This window comes from Mustela putorius, unplaced genomic scaffold (assembly GCF_011764305.1).
Source record: "Mustela putorius furo isolate JIRA1106 unplaced genomic scaffold, ASM1176430v1.1 tig00000577_pilon_pilon_pilon, whole genome shotgun sequence".
Lineage (NCBI taxonomy): Eukaryota > Metazoa > Chordata > Mammalia > Carnivora > Mustelidae > Mustela > Mustela putorius.
In genome coordinates this window covers 6,122,707-6,143,449 of record NW_025421421.1, presented here as the reverse complement: position 1 = coordinate 6,143,449, position 20,743 = coordinate 6,122,707, and the positions used below count along the sequence as shown (strand labels likewise).

At 40.2% G+C, this 20,743-nt stretch overlaps 1 protein-coding gene across 3 annotated transcripts in view; it reads left to right on the top strand.

The window, feature by feature from the left end:
• Nucleotides 1–20,743, top strand: part of ASAH2 (N-acylsphingosine amidohydrolase 2) — a 69,613-nt gene that overhangs the window by 43,194 nt on the left and 5,676 nt on the right. For 2 of the 3 annotated variants that reach the window (XM_004764107.3, XM_004764108.2), the window contains 7 exons: nucleotides 4,853–4,968; nucleotides 6,050–6,144; nucleotides 7,743–7,782; nucleotides 8,555–8,650; nucleotides 11,750–11,845; nucleotides 13,858–14,004; nucleotides 19,588–19,647. In XM_004764107.3, the coding sequence (XP_004764164.1) occupies nucleotides 4,853–4,968; nucleotides 6,050–6,144; nucleotides 7,743–7,782; nucleotides 8,555–8,650; nucleotides 11,750–11,845; nucleotides 13,858–14,004; nucleotides 19,588–19,647 (650 nt within the window). Of the gene's footprint in view, nucleotides 1–4,852; nucleotides 4,969–6,049; nucleotides 6,145–7,742; nucleotides 7,783–8,554; nucleotides 8,651–11,749; nucleotides 11,846–13,857; nucleotides 14,005–19,587; nucleotides 19,648–20,743 lie in introns of those variants that run through there. The other variant, XM_045081444.1, reaches the window with a different exon arrangement.

Sequence of the window (20,743 nt, the reverse complement as noted above, 5' to 3'; positions counted from 1 at the left end):
GCTTTTGAGGTTCATCTGTGTTGTACAATTTATCAGTAGTTCATTCCTTTCTGTGGCTAAGCCCTTTGACCCAGGCACAAATCCCGTCTTCCGCACACCCTAGCCCCTGATAAACCATCATTTTACTCTCATTTCTATGATTTTTGGCCACGTAGAAGCAAGAACCTCCAGTATTTGTTTTTCTCCATCTGATGATTTTACTGTTGCTTTCCAATGTCAATGCCTTTTCTTTCTTTTTCTTGCCTTATTGCTCTGGCTATGACTTTTTCGGAGTTGGGGATTCAGGGGTGCTGACTGGTTAACAGGAAGACACACTATCATTCCTTTTCTGAGAGAAACTGTTGTGTTTTCTACCAGAGAAAAGGGCAGAGGCCTCTCTCCCTAAAACATGGCTCATGTTAAGATGTTACTCTATGGGATGGGCCCCTAGTCTTGGCAAACATGCCCAAACATGCCCAGCCTGCTATGTTCCTTTGCAAGGAGTAGAATCTTATCAATAAGGTAGAAAGGGCTTGAGACAGGCCCACTTTTCACCCTATAAACACCTTATACTAAAAGGGGGAGGGGAAAAAAGCACAAATAAGAATTTAAGATATTCGAGTCCAGGTTTTTCAAATATGAAGGATTTTTAACCAATTTAAATTTTTAAAATTCTTGACATTATAGAACTGGAATTTACTAACGTCTACTCTTAGCTTTCTTGGTGACAAACAAAATTCAAGAGCCAAAAACCCAAAGCGAACCTAAAAACAGGGAAAAGCTTGTAAAACGAAATATGGATCCCAACATTAATGGGTAAACAGAGAACACTGGTTTTTAAATTTTAAGTGGTGGAAAAGTTGTATACTACACTGAACAGGAGTGGTGAGAGTGGGCACTCTTATCTTGCTCCTAATCTCAGTGGGGAAACTTTCAACCTCTCACTGTTGACTTTTATTATATGACACCCAATATGTCCAGTTTTTAACATGGAAGGATGTTCACTTTTGTCAAGTGCTTTTTCTGTACCTACAGAATTGATCATCTGATTTTTATTTTGAACTCTATTAATAGGGTGTGTCATATTTATTTATTTGCATATTTTGAACTACCCAGATCACTTGATCTGGTGTGTGATCCTCTAAATCTGCTGTTAAATTCAGTTTGCTAGTATTTTGTTTGGGATTTTTCTTCTATAATCCTCAGGGATATCATCCTAAAATTTTCTATTTTTGTAGTGTCTTACCTGGCTTTGATATCAGGATGACGCTGGTCTTGCAAAACAAGTTGTGGAGTAGTCTTCCCTATCCAATTTTTGGAAGGAGTTTGAGAAGGATTGAGTCTATTTTAAGCTGATAACGTAACTTTGATTGCATGCAAAAGCTATCCTTTTATTTCCTCTTCTCATATCTTGTGTTTTTTGATGTCATAATTTGCATCTTTTTACATTATATATCCATTAACAGATTATTGTAGCTTTAGTTATTTACTTTTTCATTTTTTATTTTTAAAAATATTTTTATTTCTTGACAGAGAGAGAGAGAGACAGCAAGACAGGGAACACAAGCAGGGGGAGTGGGAGAGGGAGAAGCAGGCTTCCCGCTGAGCAAGGAGCCCAAAGCAGGGCTCAAACCCCGGACCCTGGGATCATGACCCGAGCCAAAGGCAGACACGTAATGACTGAGCCACCCAGGTGCCCGTAGCTTTAGTTATTTTTAATACTTTTGTCTTTTAAACTTCATACTAGAGTTTAGTGATTTATATACTACCATTAAAGTATTAGTGTATTCTTAATTTAATTATGTACTTACCTTTACCGGTGAGATTTATACTTTCATATCTTTTATGTACTATTAGTATCCTTGCGTTCTAGTTTGAAGAACTCCCTTTAGCATTTTCTGTTCCATAATTCATGTAGGCTCCCTTCACTCTTTTTTATTTTTATTTTCTTCCTCTGATTGGGTAATTTCAAATAACTTGTCTTCGAATTGACAGATAATTTCTTCTGCTTGATCAGATCGGCTGTTGGTGTACCTGACTGGGTTGTCATTTCATTCACTATATTCTTCAGCTTCAAAATTTCTATTCTTTTTAATGATTTTTGTCTCTCTATTGAACTTCTCATTTTGTTCCTATATTATTTTCTTGGTTTTGTTGTCTAACTGTGTTCTCTTCTAGTTGTTGAGCTTTCTTAAAAAAAAAAAAAAATTATTTCAAGGGGCGCCTGGGTGGCTCAGTCAGTGAAGCCTCTACCTTCAGCTCAGGTCACAGTGTCAGGGTCTTAGGATCGAGCCTCCCACCAGGCTCCTGGCTCAGTGGGAAGTGTGCTTCTCCCTCTCCCTCTGCTCCTTTCCCCTGCTTGTGCTTTCTCTCTCTCTCAAATAAATAAGTAAAATCTTTTGAAAAATCATTTCAAATGATTTGTCATAGATCTCCATTTTGGGGGGATCCATTATTGGAAAACTATTGTGTTCCAACGGTGGTGTCGTTTCCTTGATTTTTGCTGTTTCTTGGAGCCTGGAATTTTGTCTGTATATTGGATAAAGCCACCTCTTTTAGACTTTGCAAACTGGTTGTCAGGGGAAGGACCTTTACCCACGGGGGTGTGCAGGGATATAGGATGGGTGAGCCGTGGTAGTTCCAGATCCAGGGTAGGGCAAGTGGCGTAGTGTCCATACAGTCCTTTTTAGCTTAGTTCAGCACCGGTGAAGATCACATAGGTCTTCAAACGCCAAGGCCCTGGCGTCCTCAAATGTCTGCAGCTGCCATCCGTGCTCTTGGGATCTCCAGGCTGCTGCTGAAATCCTCCTGATCTCTTTCCCCACTGGGAGTGTCATGGCCGAGGAGCTCTCTCTTGGGGTTTGGTCAGGCTTGTGGGTGCCCTTACAGTAGCAGAGGCACTGAGAGCTGATGCCCATGGGTCAGTGACAGGTCTGCGATCTGGAGCAGAGGCGCTCATAGAGCAAGGGTAGCTCCAGGGTCCGGGCCACAGGCTCTCCAGCAGCAGTAGAGACTCCGCACCCGAGTTGTGGGTACATATGGAGCAGCCGTGCAGCTGGGGATTGGAGTGCAGGAGCTTGCTGAGGACAGTGGGTCGGGGTCCAGGATAGCCCTCAGCGGTGGCTCTGGTGCCTAGGATTCAGGTACATACCGAGCAGTTCCCGATCCAGGGTCTGGAGCACAGTCACATGTGGTGCTCACGCAATGTTGGATTCTGACATGGGTGTGCATGGAGCAGGTGGAGCTCTGCAAACAGGGGCACTTGGGGGTGGGGGCTGCAAACCTGTACCCAGGGTGGTGTGTAGAAGCTCCTAATGGGTGAGGAAGCAACAGCTCATCCTCTGGGGCAGGGGGCAGTCCATGGTGGTGGTGATGGCAGTGATGGCTCTTGGCGACTTAAGTCGTCAAAGTTGCTGGTGTCCTTCATGGAGCAGACTGCTGGGGTCTTTGTTTGTCAGGGGAGGGCTGTGTAGTGGCAGGGACTGCTGGGGTCCTCCACGGAGCAGCCACTGGATGCTGGGACGGCATCGACCATGTAGCTGAGACCAAGAGTCTCTGCACTTCTTTGATCCTCACTGTTTCAGCTAAGTTAATCCTTCCAGGGGTCCTTTCTAGGTGATTATTCCATGTTTTGTGCTATAGGTTCCTAACTGGACTCTAGAGCCCTCCTGGGACTACCTTCATTTGTGAGCCGCTAATTGTGGTTTTTCTGTGGGGTGACAAAGGCTTCTATTTTCTTTCCCTTCTTGCTAGGTCCCTATCCCCTTTTTTTCTTAATATGGGCATTAATGCTATAAATTTCTCTCTAAGCACTTCTTTTGCTGCTTCCCATAAGTCTTGGTATACGGTGTCTTTATTTGTATTTCTCTAAAAATGTTTTCATATTTTCTTTTAATCTCCTCCTTGACCACTGTTTATGATCGTGTTGCTTAATTTCCACATATTTGTGAATTTCCTAAATTTTCTTCTGTTATTTATTCCTAGTTTCATTACTTTGTGGTTGGAAAATGTACTTTGTATGATGTGTACCCTTTAAAGTTCACTGGGGTTTTTTCATGGCCAGTGTACAGTCGGTCCCAGGCAGTGTTCCGTAGGCGCTTAAGAAGTGTCTGTTATGTTCTTGTGTGGAGGGAGGTACGAGCAGGTACCTGGTACAGCCACTTGGTTTCTCATGTTGCTTGCATTTTCATGGTTGATCTTCTGACTGGTTGTCCCATCTGTTACTGCAAGTGGGTTATTAATACTCTAACCATGACTGTTGAGTATCTCTTTCTCCCTCCATCTCTGTTAGTTTTGTTTCTTATATTTTGGTGCTCTGTTGCTAAGTCCTGCATGTTTATAATTGTTATATTTCCCTAATGGATTATAGATTCTAAGTTCGTAGGTTTCAGAGTCAACAGAACTTCCCCCCGATTATGGCATTTAAGTGTGATTTTTGTGTAGATAAATAAGTGGGGAGTTAAGAGAGCCTCTTCCTCTGACCATAAGCTGAGCAATCAGTACTTCAAGTTGGGGGTGTCATTTTTAGTTTTTCAAATGGGAAAGGTGATTTCATTCCTAGATCTACAGTTAATTATAGTGTATTATTTTTCTTTGCAACATGGATGAGGAAGAGCAATGGAAACAAAACTTTAAGGTCATTGAAAAAAATACTCTCTTTTATTCTATCAGCCACAACAGGGATCTAATTCAATAATGACTCCTATTTTAGGATGCACAGAAAATTTTACCTCTTCTATTATTCATACTGTTTGGAATTACTGGGCAACAACCTTAATAAAATCTTTGCAATAAAGGCATTGTCGTACATTTGTCAAAGTGATGGCATTGTTCAGAGGGTTGGAATCACACTAATCCTAACATTCCTAAATAGGGACAACAGTAGGGGATCCATTTTGGGACAGTCTTCGGGATCAAATCCTGGGCAAACCATCTGAAGAAATCAAAGAGTGTCATAAACCAAAGCCAATTCTCCTTCACACTGGAGAGGTAATGCATTTTGACTATCATGGTAAAATTAGTATATTGTTATTTTAAAACATAACTTGTCAGAGACAAATGATAGATCTTATGGACAGAGTTCTTATTTAGACATTCCCACATCAAATTTTTAACATTAAAAATATTTATGTTAAGAATCTAAAGCATAAGGGGTATTATTATTAAGTATTGCAACTTAAAATTCATGATAGATAGCTAGAATGGTGAAAACAGTAGTAAAGGAAGAATTTGTGATCAACATATATCTTATTCAGGATTCATTCTTGTTTACTCCAGGACAGGAGTTCATATATAATTCTCTGCAGAGGAAAACATCCTCAGGTCATAAAAAAAAAAAAAAAAAGGACATGTTCTTATCTCAATTTTCTCACAACTCAGACAACACGATCAACTAAAGCAATAGTCTTTTAATACTCCCTTTGGACCATGGATTTTTTACATTCTAAACATCAAAAGGTCGTGTCAGTGTTTGTAATATAAATTACTGATGTAGAAAATATTTTTGAGTTTTTTCCCCCTAACATTCAATTGAAATTCTTCAGGAAAAAGAAAGAGGAAAGGAAGGAATCTAGGGAGAGCTTCTACAAGAATCTGACCTGGGAAAAGGGTAGATTGTCTTGGAGAAAACTTGGGAGAGTAAGGCAAGACTTGGTAACTGCAAATTTTTAAAGTGCTATGAGAATCCAAAGAGTAATGATTAAGTGAAGCTGTTCCAAATGTAGAATTATATATCCATCTTGGCAAGGATGGTCACCACGGTGCTCCAAGAGAACCCTTGGTTACCTGTTACACGTTGTGATTCTAGGACGCCAGATCCACCAACAACTTCATTGATGAGGAAGGAAGTCAGGTGAATGCATCTGAGATCCTTATGTTATGACCAGTTTGAGTATCCCATACTATCTCATTCATTAGATAGAAGATCTGTGCTGATGGGCGAAAGCACCCAAAGGAACTGGACACATTGTCAATCCTTTTATCCATAAAGGAACTTGTGTGAGCATCTTCTGTCTTTTGCCCATAGAAAGAACAACATCCCTAACACAGTTTTCATGTTTTGGGTTTTTAGTTGACAAAACCTCACCCCTGGCACCCAGATATTGTTGATGTTCAGATTGTCACGATTGGGTACTTGGCCATAACTGCCATCCCTGGGGAGTTTACGTAAGTCTCCTTTGTTATTCTGTAGTTAAAAATGTAATCGTAATGTATGTGTTTCTGTTGGAATTGCTTCTTCTCACGGGCCATAATGCTGAACTCACTCCTTTGTATCTTACGCTGCCATTTTGGCAACAGTGACAAATATTTCAGCCCTCTTTCCGTGCGCCTCTGAAGAGTAAATCTTTCGCTGTGTATTTCTAGTGGGTAAATTGTAGCAAACAAACATTTGAAAAACTGCTTGCAAATGTAAATGATGTGCATTACTATGTCAGCAGAAAGACTTGATGTAGTATCAAAATACAGATACTGGAAACAGTTGAAGTACTAGAAGCAGGAAAGATTGAAATCTGCTCCTTAAGCAGTCTTCTCTGTTTCAGTAAGTAGCCCATTTATATCTTTCTAAACCTTGGAGTCATTGCTGAATTCTCTTGCTTTTCAGTTTCTCCCACTTTCAGTGTCACAGCGAATTTTGCACATTCCGCCCAGCCACCATTAGCTTTCCCATAGGTTACCGCCATCACCTCCCGTTTCACCTGCTTGCTTTCTCCCTTTACTCCTCTATAGCCTTTTCTCAATACTGCAGTCAGGGAAATCCCTTCAAAACCCAAGTTTAGCCAGAGCTCAGAATCTTCCAATGGCTTCCCATCTTACTCTGGGTAAATTCTTAAACCCTTACAACATCTTGCAAGGGCCCCATTGAGATTTTCCCTGTGCAACCTCTCTGATCTGATTTCATAACCATCTCCCCCTTACTCACCCCCCCCTTCAGCCACCTTGGCTTCATTGCACTGCTTCAAGTATGCTCCTGTTTTAGGGCTTATGAACTTCTGGTTCCTTCTGCCTGAAACACTTAGCCTCCTTTCGTGACCACAGCCGGCTCTTCTATTCTTTCGGTTCTCGGCTTGGATCTCTAACAGAGATGCTCTTCATACTGACATAGGACACTGTCCTCACCACCATTACCACCACCACCATTACCACCATCACAGCCATATTCCCATAGCATTAGCACTGGCCTCCTCATCACAAGAACAACCACCACCCCCTGTCATCCTTACCCTGCCTTACATTTCCCATAGCACCTGCTGTCCTCTCACTTCTTATATTTGCTTGCTGACCACCTTCCTCTCTGGGATGTAAGTTTCCTCCTGTTGAATCCTTAGCATTTTGAAGTGGGCCTCTTCTGTAGTAAGTGCTCTGTTTTATTGAAGGTTTCGATGAAGGAAAGAAATGATACATTCTTCCTAGGCAGGAGCGATGCACTCTCTACCTGCCTCCGTTTTTACTAACATAGAACATGAACAGTTTACTTCTGCTGAAACAAAGAATGGAAAATGATTATGGTCTTTGCCAGGGGTATTTATTGATTCCCTTTCCCCCTACAAGTTGTCTGTTTTCAGTACAGGATTTATTTTCAAGATAAGACAGCTAGGGACAAAAAGCTCAATTTTTGCTTTGCTTTGCCGTAGAGCTCCTATGAAACTTACCATATAGTATTATGAGCCAGGATCACACCCGTCTCTCACTCTGAGTTTTTCCTGTATTTTTTGCATACAATCTGAGTAGGAAAACACTTAGATAAATCTGTTTTCTTGACTCAGGACCATGTCTGGACGGAGACTTCGAGAGGCAGTTCAAGCTGTAAGTTAAAAATGAAATGAAATGTCTATGATTTATATTTGATGAAGAGAAAAGAATTCCCTTATTCCTGTAATCTGATACCTTTTAAATTAATCTTTGCTGAGATGACCAGAGTTTCACAGTTCCTGAAAGTAATACCTAGAGGTGAATATGAAATATTAGTGGTATAAGAACAAGCTTAAAGATTATAAGGGAACTAGAATCAGGTTTAAATAATTTATTGCTCTTTATATATTAACAATTTAGAAATTGATGATGGTTTTATGGATTAAATACCAAATCACCATAAGTACCTTAATATCATGAAGTCCTGTCTAAATAAAATCTAACACATGTTAAGAGTTCTGGATCTTATCTCTATTTATTTATATTCAGGAAACATTGCAAGTGGTTCTAGAATGACATAATCAACAGAGATCTTATTACTTGGAGTTGGAAATAACTACTATGGTTAGTTAGTATCCATTTAGGAGATGGATAAAATATCTGTCGTTCAGTAATAAGACGATTCTCCACCTGCAAATGTTATCACTAAGATGTTCACAGGTCCATCGATTTGCCCAACTGTAGTGTAGTTATGGCTCTAACTTTTCCTCAAGGACTCACTGTACTTCTACATTCGTTGGCAGTTCTGATCATTATGAGTGATGTTAGGAGAGACACCCTCCACCACCACTGCTCCCATCTAGGATCATATGTTAAGTTTAACTGGGCTGACAATGTACATTACAATGGAGAGTAATTTTATCGGGCTCTACCTTTCCCCCACTAGGAATTTGCAACCAATGGGATGGAGAATATGACCATTGTGATTTCGGGTCTGTGCAATGTGTACACACATTATATTACCACCTTTGAAGAATACCAGGTAAAGTGGAAAGTTCTCGGTGTTTAAATGAACTACCCCCTCATCAAGATTCTTGTGTCAAATGCAGGTTTTCCTTCTAGACTTTCTTAATGGTGTTTTTGAGAGATGCTTTTGTTTTGGGAAAGAGGAGAAGATGATAAGCCAGAGGTTGTATTGGGGCATTCTAGGTTTGCCCTTTCCAAGTTCAAGTCAGAATTCAGGTCTTACTGATGTTGACTTTTTCTGAAATAAAGTATTTCATCAGGGGTACTGTCCATAGTGCTTCTAGTGCCTGAAGCAGAGAAAACTCCCACTAATACTACTATTTATTGAATGTACTAGCTCAGCACTTTGCAAATATTATCTTCAGTCATCTTCACAACAAGCCCTGGAGTAGGGTTTTATTATATCCATGACATAAATTAAGAAACAAAGTCTCATAGAATTTAGGAGAGGTGATGTTTCTTTGATTGCAAATAGTGCAGACAGTAGCTCAAGTACTTTTTTTTTTTTTAAATATTTTATTTATTTATTTGACAGAGAGAGAGAGAAAGATCACAAGTAGGCAGAGGGGCAGGCAGAGAGAGAGGGGGAAGCTGGCTCCTGGCTGAGCAGAGCCCCGATTCGGGGCTCCATCCCAGGATCCTAGAATCATGACCCTAGCCGAAGGCAGAGGCTTAACCTGCTGAGCCACGCAGGTGTCTAAGCCACCCAGGTGTCCCCAAGTACTTTTTATTTCTTTTTGCTTTAAAATTTTTTAAAAAATTAATTAATTTATTTTTTATTTCCAGCATAACAGTATTCATCACTTTTGCACCACACCCAGCGCTCCATGCAATCCATGCCCTCTATAATACCCACCACCTGGTACCCCGACCTCCCACCCCCCACCCCTTCAAAACCCTCAGATTGTTTTTCAGAGTCCATAGTCTCTCATGGTTCACCTCCCCTTCCAATTTCCCCCAACTCCCTTCTCCTCTTTTTCTTCCGATGTCCTCCATGTTATTTGTTATGCTCCACAAATAAGTGAAACCATATGATAATTGACTCTCTCTGCTTGACTTTTTAACAGTAGTTGTCCGAAGCAAGGGGACCGTCTAGTTCCCATAGTTCATGTTTGCTGATACATCTGCTTGAGTCTCTTGGCAGTCCAGACAGAGGCATACAATCTAATTTTTTACAAATGTCCCATGATGCCAACAGTGGCATCTGCCCTGTGACTCTCTGTTGACTTTCCTGAAATTCTCTGCCTTCTAGGAAATTCTCTTGAACAAAGATTCTTAAATGAGGCAAACTTGGATGAGAATACTTTTCATTTATCCATTTTTTTCATTTCTCTGTAACTCTTATGTAGAATTTCCTTCAATTAGGAATGTAGGTAACAAATGGCAATAATATTAACAGTAGCTCTGACTTTGTCACCAACAGGAACCACAGATACTTTTTACATCACAGAGAGTTATTGCAGATTTGGAAACAACTCCCCTCTCATCACTATTTTAGAATCATAGTAGTTACTAGATCTGTTACTAGATCTTGTTACTCAGTAAAGAAGCACAAACATTACTTCTTGTTCAGTAAAGACGGACAAACATTATTCTTCAAACATTATCTTATCACAAACATGGTTTATTTTTCTTTGATTAAATATATTTCAGTCTGATTCATTTCCTTTGTCAACAATGTATTTCATTTTATACATTTAGAAACATTTACTCTGAGAGGGGTGCACAGGCCCTACAGACTGCCATAGGAGTCCAGGGCACAAATAAGGTTAGGAACTCCTACAACGTCTCTCAGGGCCATGTTCCTTCAAGGATTAATATTAATTTATTCACTAATTCATCCAACAGACATGGGTTGAGACAGATACTATACTAGGCACTATCTGGGCATAACAATAAGTAAAAATCTGCCCCTACCCTCAAGAGTACTAGGATTTAGGATCTAGTGAAAGGCAGAACAATTAATCTCATTGCTATAAAAGGGACGTATAAGGTAATAGGAAAAGAAAGAGAAAGTGCACTAGTCTTTATTGGGTGTTTGAGAATGGAGACTTGCAGATTTTCAGGAAGATGTAACCCTTGTCTAAGTTCTTGAGAATGGGTAGGACTAGTTAGGGAAATAAAAGTGAGGGAGGAATCCCATAAGGAAGAAACTGGACATGCAGTGGCCTGGGGGTGCTGAGTTAGTATGTTTGAGGGGCCATGAGTAGTTGAGAGTGGGGAGATGGGAGCTGGTTGATGGGGAGGTTTTCGTTGGTAGAGCATCTTTTATGCTCTGCTACAAAGCTTGACCTCAATAAGGAAGGAGGTCGTTTTGGAAAACAGCAGTAGAATTCCAAGGAAGGGATGTTCTGATCAAGTTTTGATTTAAAAAGGTCACTAGGATGACAGTGTTGGAAAACAAATTAGAAGGGCAGGTGTGGGGGCTGAGAACTGATTAGGAAGTTGTCCTTATTATCTGGTTGAGAGCCAAGAGTTTGGCCACAGTAAGATCAGGAGAGACAGAGGAAAATGAAAGAATTCAAGGGATTCCAAGTAATGGTCACTTGGAGACTTCCAGGATATAGGATGAGGGAGAGGGAAGAGTCTAAGATGGCGGAAGGTTGGCATTCACTGGGATGATGGACGTCGCAGGGAGAACAGGTGTCTTTGCGGCAATGAGTCTGGGATTCCTGTGGAACAACAAGCGTCTCGCTGTTCAGTGTAAGGAGTTGTAACTTGTTTGGTTTTATAACTGTGTGATGGTTAAATGTCCTTCTCCAGACAGTACCATCAACGCCCAATTTCCCCAGGAGTTACTGAGACCCTCACTTCCCTTATTTTTTTTTCCATCTTGCTATGCTCCTTGAAGGCCAGCATTTATATTTTAAGATAGACTTAAGATAGACTTAAGCTAAGAGCTATTCCCCTCTCTCAGATTAGATAGACTGACATTCCAAATGGTATAAACCAAGAGAGCCCATTGTCTTTAGCAGTTAATGGGAGCCATTTATTTTAGCTGGTAAGTGGATGTCCAACCTCACATCCCTCACACCCCTCCTCTAAGACGTTGCACCTCTGTGAATGCGTGGAGACACACAGAATGGTGTAAGACTCGGTGCTGTGTCTCCTGCAGGCTCAGCGGTATGAGGCAGCATCTACAATTTATGGACCACACACTCTGTCTGCATATATCCAGCTCTTCCGAGGCCTTGCTAAGGCCATTGCTACGGTAATCAAAACTCGTATGCATGTGTGTCTTGGGAGCAGGGAGATGCAGAGTGAAACAGAAGAAAACCTGAGCTTCCAATGTTCAGTTTCTTTCAAACCATTTGTACTTAAAAAGTTAGTAGCTACAAAGTATCTCTAAGAAACAAAACCATTAGTGAAGTCCGATGCCATTAGTGTCTCGCCATGGCGACAGCTTTGTTCACATATATTATCTCATATTATCTTCGTGATCATCCTGTGAAAGTATGGAGGTATCATTTTCTCTCCATCTTTCAGATGAGTGAAGTGGTTTGGAGATGCGAGTCATTGGGCTTATTCTAACTGTAGCCGGGGGCTGGACCAGTGTTCTCCAGTCCTGGCCAGAGTCTCTCCAATCACTTCATGAGTTGAGCAGGTCATTCTTCTGAGAAGCCGATTTCCCATAGTGCAGCATCTCTGAAACAAGGATGCATCTTCCCATCAGAGGAAATTAATGATTATAATCAGTGACATGTTTTTACTTTCTTGGTGGCTCAAAAATAAGGCAGTTGCTGTGATCACTAGAGGCTGAGAGATGATGGAGTGTAACTGTGCAATGCGTACACTTTGCATTGAACTAGAATATATACACCTCAACACGCTGAATTAGAAGCACCCCCACCTGTGGACCTCAATGAAGTTGACTCTGGCCTCAGCAGATGAGCCAGTAGGCAGGAAAAAGGGCTTAATATCATTGGCAGATCTTTATATAATACACTGTAAGCCCCAGTAAAACCTGGGACACAATTACCGCATAGCAAAGACAACAAAGCCCTTTCAGAGAAAGAGCATGGTTAGATGGAGTGGAAACAAATGATACAGCTGCTTCTGTGGATTGAAACAATGGAACATTGGCAATTCCATATGCCTCCACCTAATTGCTGACCATAGGAAATTTCACTACAGGGTATCTACTGAAGATGTATTTTAATTGTCTGATGATTGTTTTATCATAGCATTCCTCTCCATTTTAGGTCTGATCTTTTTTTTTTTTTTAACCAAAGTAGAACTGCTTTCATTTTTATCATGAGAGCTGTAACTCCTCCTAGAATATTCTGATCACACAGTAAGGTATAAATCTATAACCCATCCCAAGGGATAGGCTCAGACTTCACTTGCATTATGACTGTATGTCTACAGTTCCTCCCACAGAAATAGTCTTCAAGTTTTATAGTGACACGTAGGGAGAAAGTGTGATTCATTTTAGAAATTTGTGTCATAGCCAGTGTTATGGTTCTCTCTCTAAGATTAGCTATGAGATCTCGAAAAAGAATACTGAGTATCTCCCAGCTTACGTTCCCATTTGTGGAAAGGGAAGGCCAGCAAATCGATGTTATGGCTGTTGAAAAGATTAAATTATTAAAGTATGGCTCGATGTCCATTATGAAGGATTCCTTAAAATTTGAGATCAATGTTGTAATGACACCATTAAAGATCACAAATTTTGTGGAAAACATAGATTAAACCAGTCAGGGCATATGCAGATCTTAACTTTTAAGTTAAAAGTATATTTATTATATGTTTTTTTAATTAGCACAGAGAAGGATCTAGGGGGAAATAAAGCTTGGTATTGACTCTGGGTAAGAGAGGCTCAGCACATTTTAAAAATCAAAAGAATAATCACGATGTCATGGTACAAAGGGTGACCATGTGATAGGCTCCTATCTACAGTCACATAGTGGAAAAATGACTGTCCCAGAATCTAAACTTGTATAGTATTTACACTCTGATCTCAGGACTGCATGGTCTGGGGTAGTGAAAGTGCTATCTATGACCCAAACTTTCCCCTAGTGACAAAAGTTTAAATTGAGGACATCTAGACTCACATTTTAGCAAAGTTGCCCCACGCTTTTATCTCTTAGAGAGAGGCTGTGTGTGTGTGTGTGTGTTTGTGCATGTTTCCTTTAATGAAGGCATTTCTGGGAGGTGGCGGCCTGGGGAAAGGGGCTTTGACTCTACATTGTGTGGTCCTTAAGCAGATGCTCTCTGTTCTAGGATACAGTAGCCAACCTGAGCAGAGGTCCAGAGCCTCCATTTTTCAAACAACTGATAGCCTCCTTAATTCCTAATATTGCGGATAGAACACCGATAGGCAAAAATTTTGGGGATGTTCTGCAGCCCGCGCAACCTACATACAGAGTGGTAAGACTCCCCAAGAGATCTTGGAATCTTCCAGAAACCTGTGTCTGAGGATGGGAAAAAGACACTGTCTAATGTCAACCCCTGCTTCTCATCATGCTATAGACAATGATAAGTTGCTGTTAGCAATGATAAGTCCTAACAAATTGATAATGGTTGTTCTTGACACTGCAGAGCTCCGCAGACGTGGAAATGGGGAAATACTTATTTTCCAGGTGGTGATGATGTAAAATCAAATTTCTAAAATTCAAGTGCTTCTTTTTGTCTCAAATTGTTGGTCGTGGAACCATTTACTAGAGCTCAGAAAGTTCTCTTAGATCAAGGACAGGAAAAGCACGTAGCAATGAGGCAGGACTTGAACTACTACAATTGTATGTTGACCTTGTATCCTTCCACTTTGCTAAATCATTTATTAGTCCCACGAGATTTTGGGTGGGGGATGTGGATCCCTTAGAAGTTCCTACATACACTACCATGTCATCTGTGAATAGAAGCAAGCTTACTTGTTTCTTTGTGGATTTCTTTTCTGGAGGCTTTTAATTTTTGTTTCCTTAATGCACTGGAGTCTACCGTATAGTGTAGAAGACATGTTGTGAGACTGGGCGTCCTTCTCTTGTTTCTAATCAGAAGGAAGAGGACTCAGTTGTTAAGTACGATGTTTCCTTTAGCATTTTTATAAATGACTTTAATCAATCAAGTTGAGAAAGTTCCCTTGTATGCCAAGTTATTTTTGTTTGTTTGTTTGTTTGTTTTTTTAATGAAGTATGGGTGTTGGATTTGTTCCAAATGCTTTCATGTCTGCTCAGGTGATCATGTAAGATTTTGCCTTTTATTCTATTAAGGTAGTATATTGCATTAGTTGATTTTCAGATACTAAATAAATACCCTTCCTTAATGGTATAGAATCTTTTTTTATCTGTTGTTGAATTGGTTTTGTTAATATTTTGCTGAAGTTTTATACTCATGCCTATGAGGGACATTTGCAATCTTCCTTTCGTGTGTTCTCTTTGTTGCCCTTGGTGTCAGGATAATATTGGGATCAAAGAATGAGTTAGCAAGTGTTTCCTCCTGTGTTTTCTGGAGGTTCATGGAAAATATTGGTGTTATTTCTTCTTTAAATATTCAGTGAGGTTTATCAGCAAAGCCACATAGACTTATGCTTGTCTTTCTGGCAAAATTTTTATTTACTGCTCCAATTTCTTTACTTATCATAAGCCTATTCAGACTTTCTTTCTTTTCTTGAGTCATTATGTATCTCTCCTGGCATTTAGTTTGTCTTGAGGAATCTGCATCTTCCTAAAAATTTACATCTTCCTAGGAAGTTGCTTGTTTTATGTAAGTTGTCTAATTTGTTTGGATAAAGTTCACAATATGTTCTTACAATCGTTTTCATTTCTATAGGGTCAACAACAATGACCCTTCTTTCTTCATGATTTTGACAATTTGTGTCTCCAGAGAGCTGGCTTTTAGCTTCCTTGATTTTATCTATCATTTTTCCTATTTCAAATGCAATGATTTTTGCTCTGGTGTTTTATATTCTTTCTTCTGACTGCCCAAATTTTATTTTCCTCTTCTCATTTCTTAAAATGGAAGCTAAGGTTCTTTTTACGTGTTAGTGTACCTTTTTTAATTCTTCTGGGGTTTTTTGTTGTTGTTGTTGTTGTTTTACTATATATTTTTTATTATTTTCCTAGTAGTTGTTTTAGGGAATTGAAAAGGAAAAAGAATTCTGAATTTCCTTTCTGCACTCCCTCCTTTCAGTACTTCTGGCAGCAGCAATATGTGTGGATATTTCCCCCACACCAAGCAGTTCTCCAATTCTCTGCAGACATCAGCTTGGTGTCCTGTAATTCAGTTCAATTCTGACACTATCTGCTTGGCGTTGGCATTTACTTCACAGGTTAAGGGCTCAGTCCCGCAAGACTGTATCCCTCCACTCCCACCGCCTCCCACAATTCAGATGCCAGTGGTGAATCCAAGTTGTCACCTCTGTTCCTGACTGATTGCCTACAAATTGGAGATTCCCAGGAGCCCGCCCTTGGGCTAAACAACTTACTGGAACAGGCTGACAGAACTCAGGCGCTTACTAGGTTATCGATTTATTATACATGGCTTACAACTCAGGAATAGCTCGTTGGAGGAGAGGCAGGAGGGCAGGTATGGGGGAAGGAAGGCCAAGTTTCCATGAGCTCTCCAGGTAAGACACCCTCCCCAAATCTTCATGCATTCACCCATCCAGAAGCTCTCTGAACCCCAGACTTTAGGGACTTTCATGCAGACTTCATTTTATAGGCATGATTAATCAACTCATTGGCTATTGATGATTAACTCAACCCTCAGTCTCTTTTCCCTTTCTGGAGATCAGGGGGTTGGACTTCATAATTCCAACCCTCTAATCACAAGGTTGATTTTCCTGACAACTAGCCTCCATCCCGACGTTACCCAGAAACCCTCAGCCAGTGGTCATTTCATTACATACAAAAAGACACACCACTTCTGGAATTCCAAGAGTTTTAGAAGCTATGTACCAGGAGATGGGGACAGAGACTATCTATCTATCTATCTAGTTCATATATATAAATATATATTACATATAAATATATGTAATATATATATACGTATTTTATCATAGGTCTACAATATACATTTTAACTAATTGTACCCTGCACTTCAATATAATACTAACAATTCCAAAAAATATAAAAAGATTGTTTCAGTATATCTATTTTCCTTTCCCATCCTTTGTGATACTGTCACATATATTGAATCTGTGTATACATACAATACTACAGTGTTATAACTAATTGTCTTATACAGTCTCGTACCATCTAAAGAGATTAAGAGAAGATAAGGAAAAGCATAGTCACAGAATATTTTAAACAGCCCACATATTTACCATTCTGAGGATCTTTGTTGTTCCTTAGGAATTTGAACTACTGTTACCATCTAGCATCATTGCCTTTCAGCATGAAGAACTTCCTACTTAGTTCTTTTTGGAGGACAGCTCTGCTAACAACAAATTCTCTCAGGCTTTATTCAGCTGCAATAGCTTTATTCTCCCTTTATTTTTGAAGGATAGTTTTGCTCCATCTTTGTGGAGAAACGTTTTTCTTTTAACACTTCGGGTATGTTCTGTTGTTGCCACTGTTCTTCACTGTCTAATGAGAAGTCAAATGCTGATTTTATTGGAGTTCCCCTGTATGTAAATACATCATTTTTCTCTTGCTGCTTTCAAGATTCTCTATTTGCCTCTGCCTGCCCCCAGTTTGCTATAATGTATCTGAATGAGAAGCACTCTGTGATTATCCTACTTGGGATTGGTTAAGTTCCTTGGGTCAGCAGGGTAATATTTATCAAGTTTGGAAAGTTTTCATCTGTTATTTCTTCCAAATTTTGTTTGTTTGTTTGTGTGTTTGTTTCTTTCTGCCCTCGAAATTTTGGGACTTGTGGTTTGTGAACGTTAGTATACTTGATGTCCCGTTTATTTCTGAGGTCCTAGCAATTTTTCTTCAGGTTTTTCTGTCCATTCTTCAGATCAAATAATTGATTTTAATTTTTATTTTTTTAATTGTGTTATGTTAGTCACCATACAGTACATCATTAGTTTCTGATGTAGTGTTCCATGATTCATTGTGTATAACACCCAGTGCTCCTTCTAATCTGTGCCTTCCTTAATACCCATCATCAGGCTAATAATTTATATTGATAAATTCTTGTTCACTTATCCTTTCTTCTGTCATCTCATATTTGCCATTAAGTTCTTCTAGTAAATTTCTCATGTCAGTTGTGACTTTCGGCTCTAGAACATCCAATCCATTTTTTAAAAAATTTTTTATTTTTTATAAACATATATTTTTATCCCCAGGGGTACAGGTCTGTGAATCACCAGGTTTACACACTTCACAGCACTCACCAAAGCACATACCCTCCCCAATGTCCATAATCCCACCCCCTTCTCCCAACACCCCTCCCCCCAGCAACCCTCAGTTTGTTTTGTGAGATTAAGAGTCACTTATGATTTGTCTCCCTCCCGATCCCATCTTGTTTCATTCATTCTTCTCCTACCCACTTAAGCCCCCATGTTGCATCACCACTTCCTCATATCAGGGAGATCATATGATAGTTGTCTTTCTCTGCTTGACTTATTTCGCTAAGCATGATACGCTCTAGTTCCATCCATGTTGTCGCAAATGGCAAGATTTCATTTCTTTTGATGGCTGCATAGTATCCATTTTTAACAAGTCTCTTCACTGAGGTTCTTTATATGTTAAGTCATTATCATCAGACTTTTATTTTTCTTTAAACATGATTTATATTGTTCTTAGAACACCTTACAATGGCTGCTTTGAAGTCTTTGTCTGTTAACTACAACATCTGGGGACACAGAAGGGCAGTTTTGACTGGGCTTTTTTTCCCTTAGTATGAGTGACCTTTTCATGTACACACATCCCATCATTTTTTGGTTGTTGTTGTTGAATACTGGGTGTGTTTTGGTACATTGTAGCAATTCTGGATCCTAGCCTCCCCTCCCCATCCCAGAGTTGTTGTTTTTTGTTTGTTTGCTCCCCGAGAACTAGACTGGCCAAATCAGTCAAGTCTATCTTTCTTGCAATGTGTGGCTACTGGGTCTTCTCTGTTTCTTTTGTTGTTCTTGATTTTACATTTAAGTCTGGCTCTCAAGGTGTTGTCCCTATGGTTAAATAACTTAATGTCCAGCCCGATATTGACCAGAGTGTGTGCTTAGATGCTTCAGGGAGTAAGAATTTCAGTCTCTGCTGATAGGTTCTTTTCCTGGGCTCAGGTGGTCCTCTTCTCTGCACACAGAGTTGAGGGGAACCTTCTGCAGATCTCCAGAGTGCTCCCTCTGTATGTAGCTCTCCTCTCTCTGGTATGCTCTTCTCTCTATGACTCTGCCTTGTGAATATGAGACTATTTGGCCTTCACGGACTCCCACATCTGTTCCTTAACTTTGATCTGCTTCCTGGTTTTGGTTAAGCTCTGCCTCCACATGCTGTATGTGCGCTCTGAGGGCATTAGGCTGGGGCCATGGTGGGGCTCCTTTTGTCTGTTTTCCATCACTCCAAGATCACTGTTTTTATCGTTTGATTGCTTTCATTGCTCTGCTGTCTGTAGAGCCATGATTTAATACATATTTGCCCAGCTCGTTTGTTGTTTCAAGTGGGGAGGTAGGTATACATCCTGTCATTCCACTTTGTACCTCACATGAGCCAGCGTCAGTGCAAGTGTAAGTCATTCAGGGAAAGTGTTGACTGCTTTGATTTGAGTCAGTCCACTTCCCGTAGGTGTGTCAGAGGGAAGTGTGAGACAACATCAAAGGCTGAAAAAGCCATTTTTAATGCATTGTCTTCATCTCTATCCGAATGTACTACAAGGGAATTCATTGGTGAAAAATTCTTGAGTAATTTCTCAGCCCTTAATTCCCATATCCATGGTTGCAAGATAACTCATTTGATTAAGTAGGATAGAATCTGCACAGGTGTCCAGCATCCTTGAACATTTCATAAATCATGGCCCAAATATGAGCACAGTGAAGAACGAACTCATAAAATGAGTTTTTATCTTCAGGGAGAAGTTGCTGAAGTTACCTTTGTAGGCGCTAACCCGAAGAACTCAGCAGAAAACCAGGTAAGCATCAATGATTCTTTTGACAGATTTAAATCCACTTGTTAATTGTCATTCGAATAGCCTTATGGAGATTAATGACATAATGATAAAATGCTCCAATTTGCTTTTCATCATATTTTTTAATTTTCTGTAGGAAGAGTACTATGGAATTCAGTCTGGGGAGGAAAAAGCACAGGAAACATTTAATCGGGTTTGCTCAGAATCACATATTGCACAAGGTATCAAGAGTTACACTGTCCCTGGAGAAGACAGACATTTGAACACAATCTCATTTATGTATTCCAATTTAGAAACTCTGCTAAATTGGGTAAAATAACCAAAGGGCCAAGAATGAAGTGTATCCTTGGTTCCTTCCCCACCCCAATTCTGCCTCCCCTCTTACTGCAACACGGTAGCCTCTGGTCCCACCTCCAGAGTGATCATGGGCCCCTGTGGGGGTGCTCCATGGCTTGGGGCCCTGGCCCGGGTGCTTTATCTTGCATCTGCCCTTTCCTGACCCTTGACTGTGGCACTGATGGGCTATTTATTTCTTAATCTTGAAAAAAAATGACACAAGAAATACATGTTTGATGTAAAAACAGACCATATAGAAGAGCATTTTTTTTTTTAAAGATTTTATTTATTTATTTGACAGACAGAGATCACAAGTAGGCAGAGAGGCAGGCGGGGGTGGGGGGGAAGCAGGGTCCCCACTGAGCAGGGATCCTGATGCCGGGCTCGATCCCAGGACCTTGAGATCATGACCTGAGCTGAAGGCAGAGGCTTTAACCCACCGAACCACCCAGGTGCCCCTAGAAGAGCCTTAAAATAGAATGTGAAAGTGCCTCTCTTTCCATAAACCTTTTCAGAGGTAATAACTGTTCATAGTTTGTTATGTATCAATTCATACTTCACTGTTTTAATCATATATAAAGTATACATATGTAATGTAGCTATTAATAAAATGAATCAATTTTGCTCCTCTGTAACTCCTTTACAATGTTCTTATAACTGGTGTCCCTGGATGGGCTCAGTCACGTAAGCATCTGACTCTTGATTTTGGCTCTGGTCATGATCTCAGGGTCATGGGCTCGAGCTCAGCATCAGGCTCCCTGCT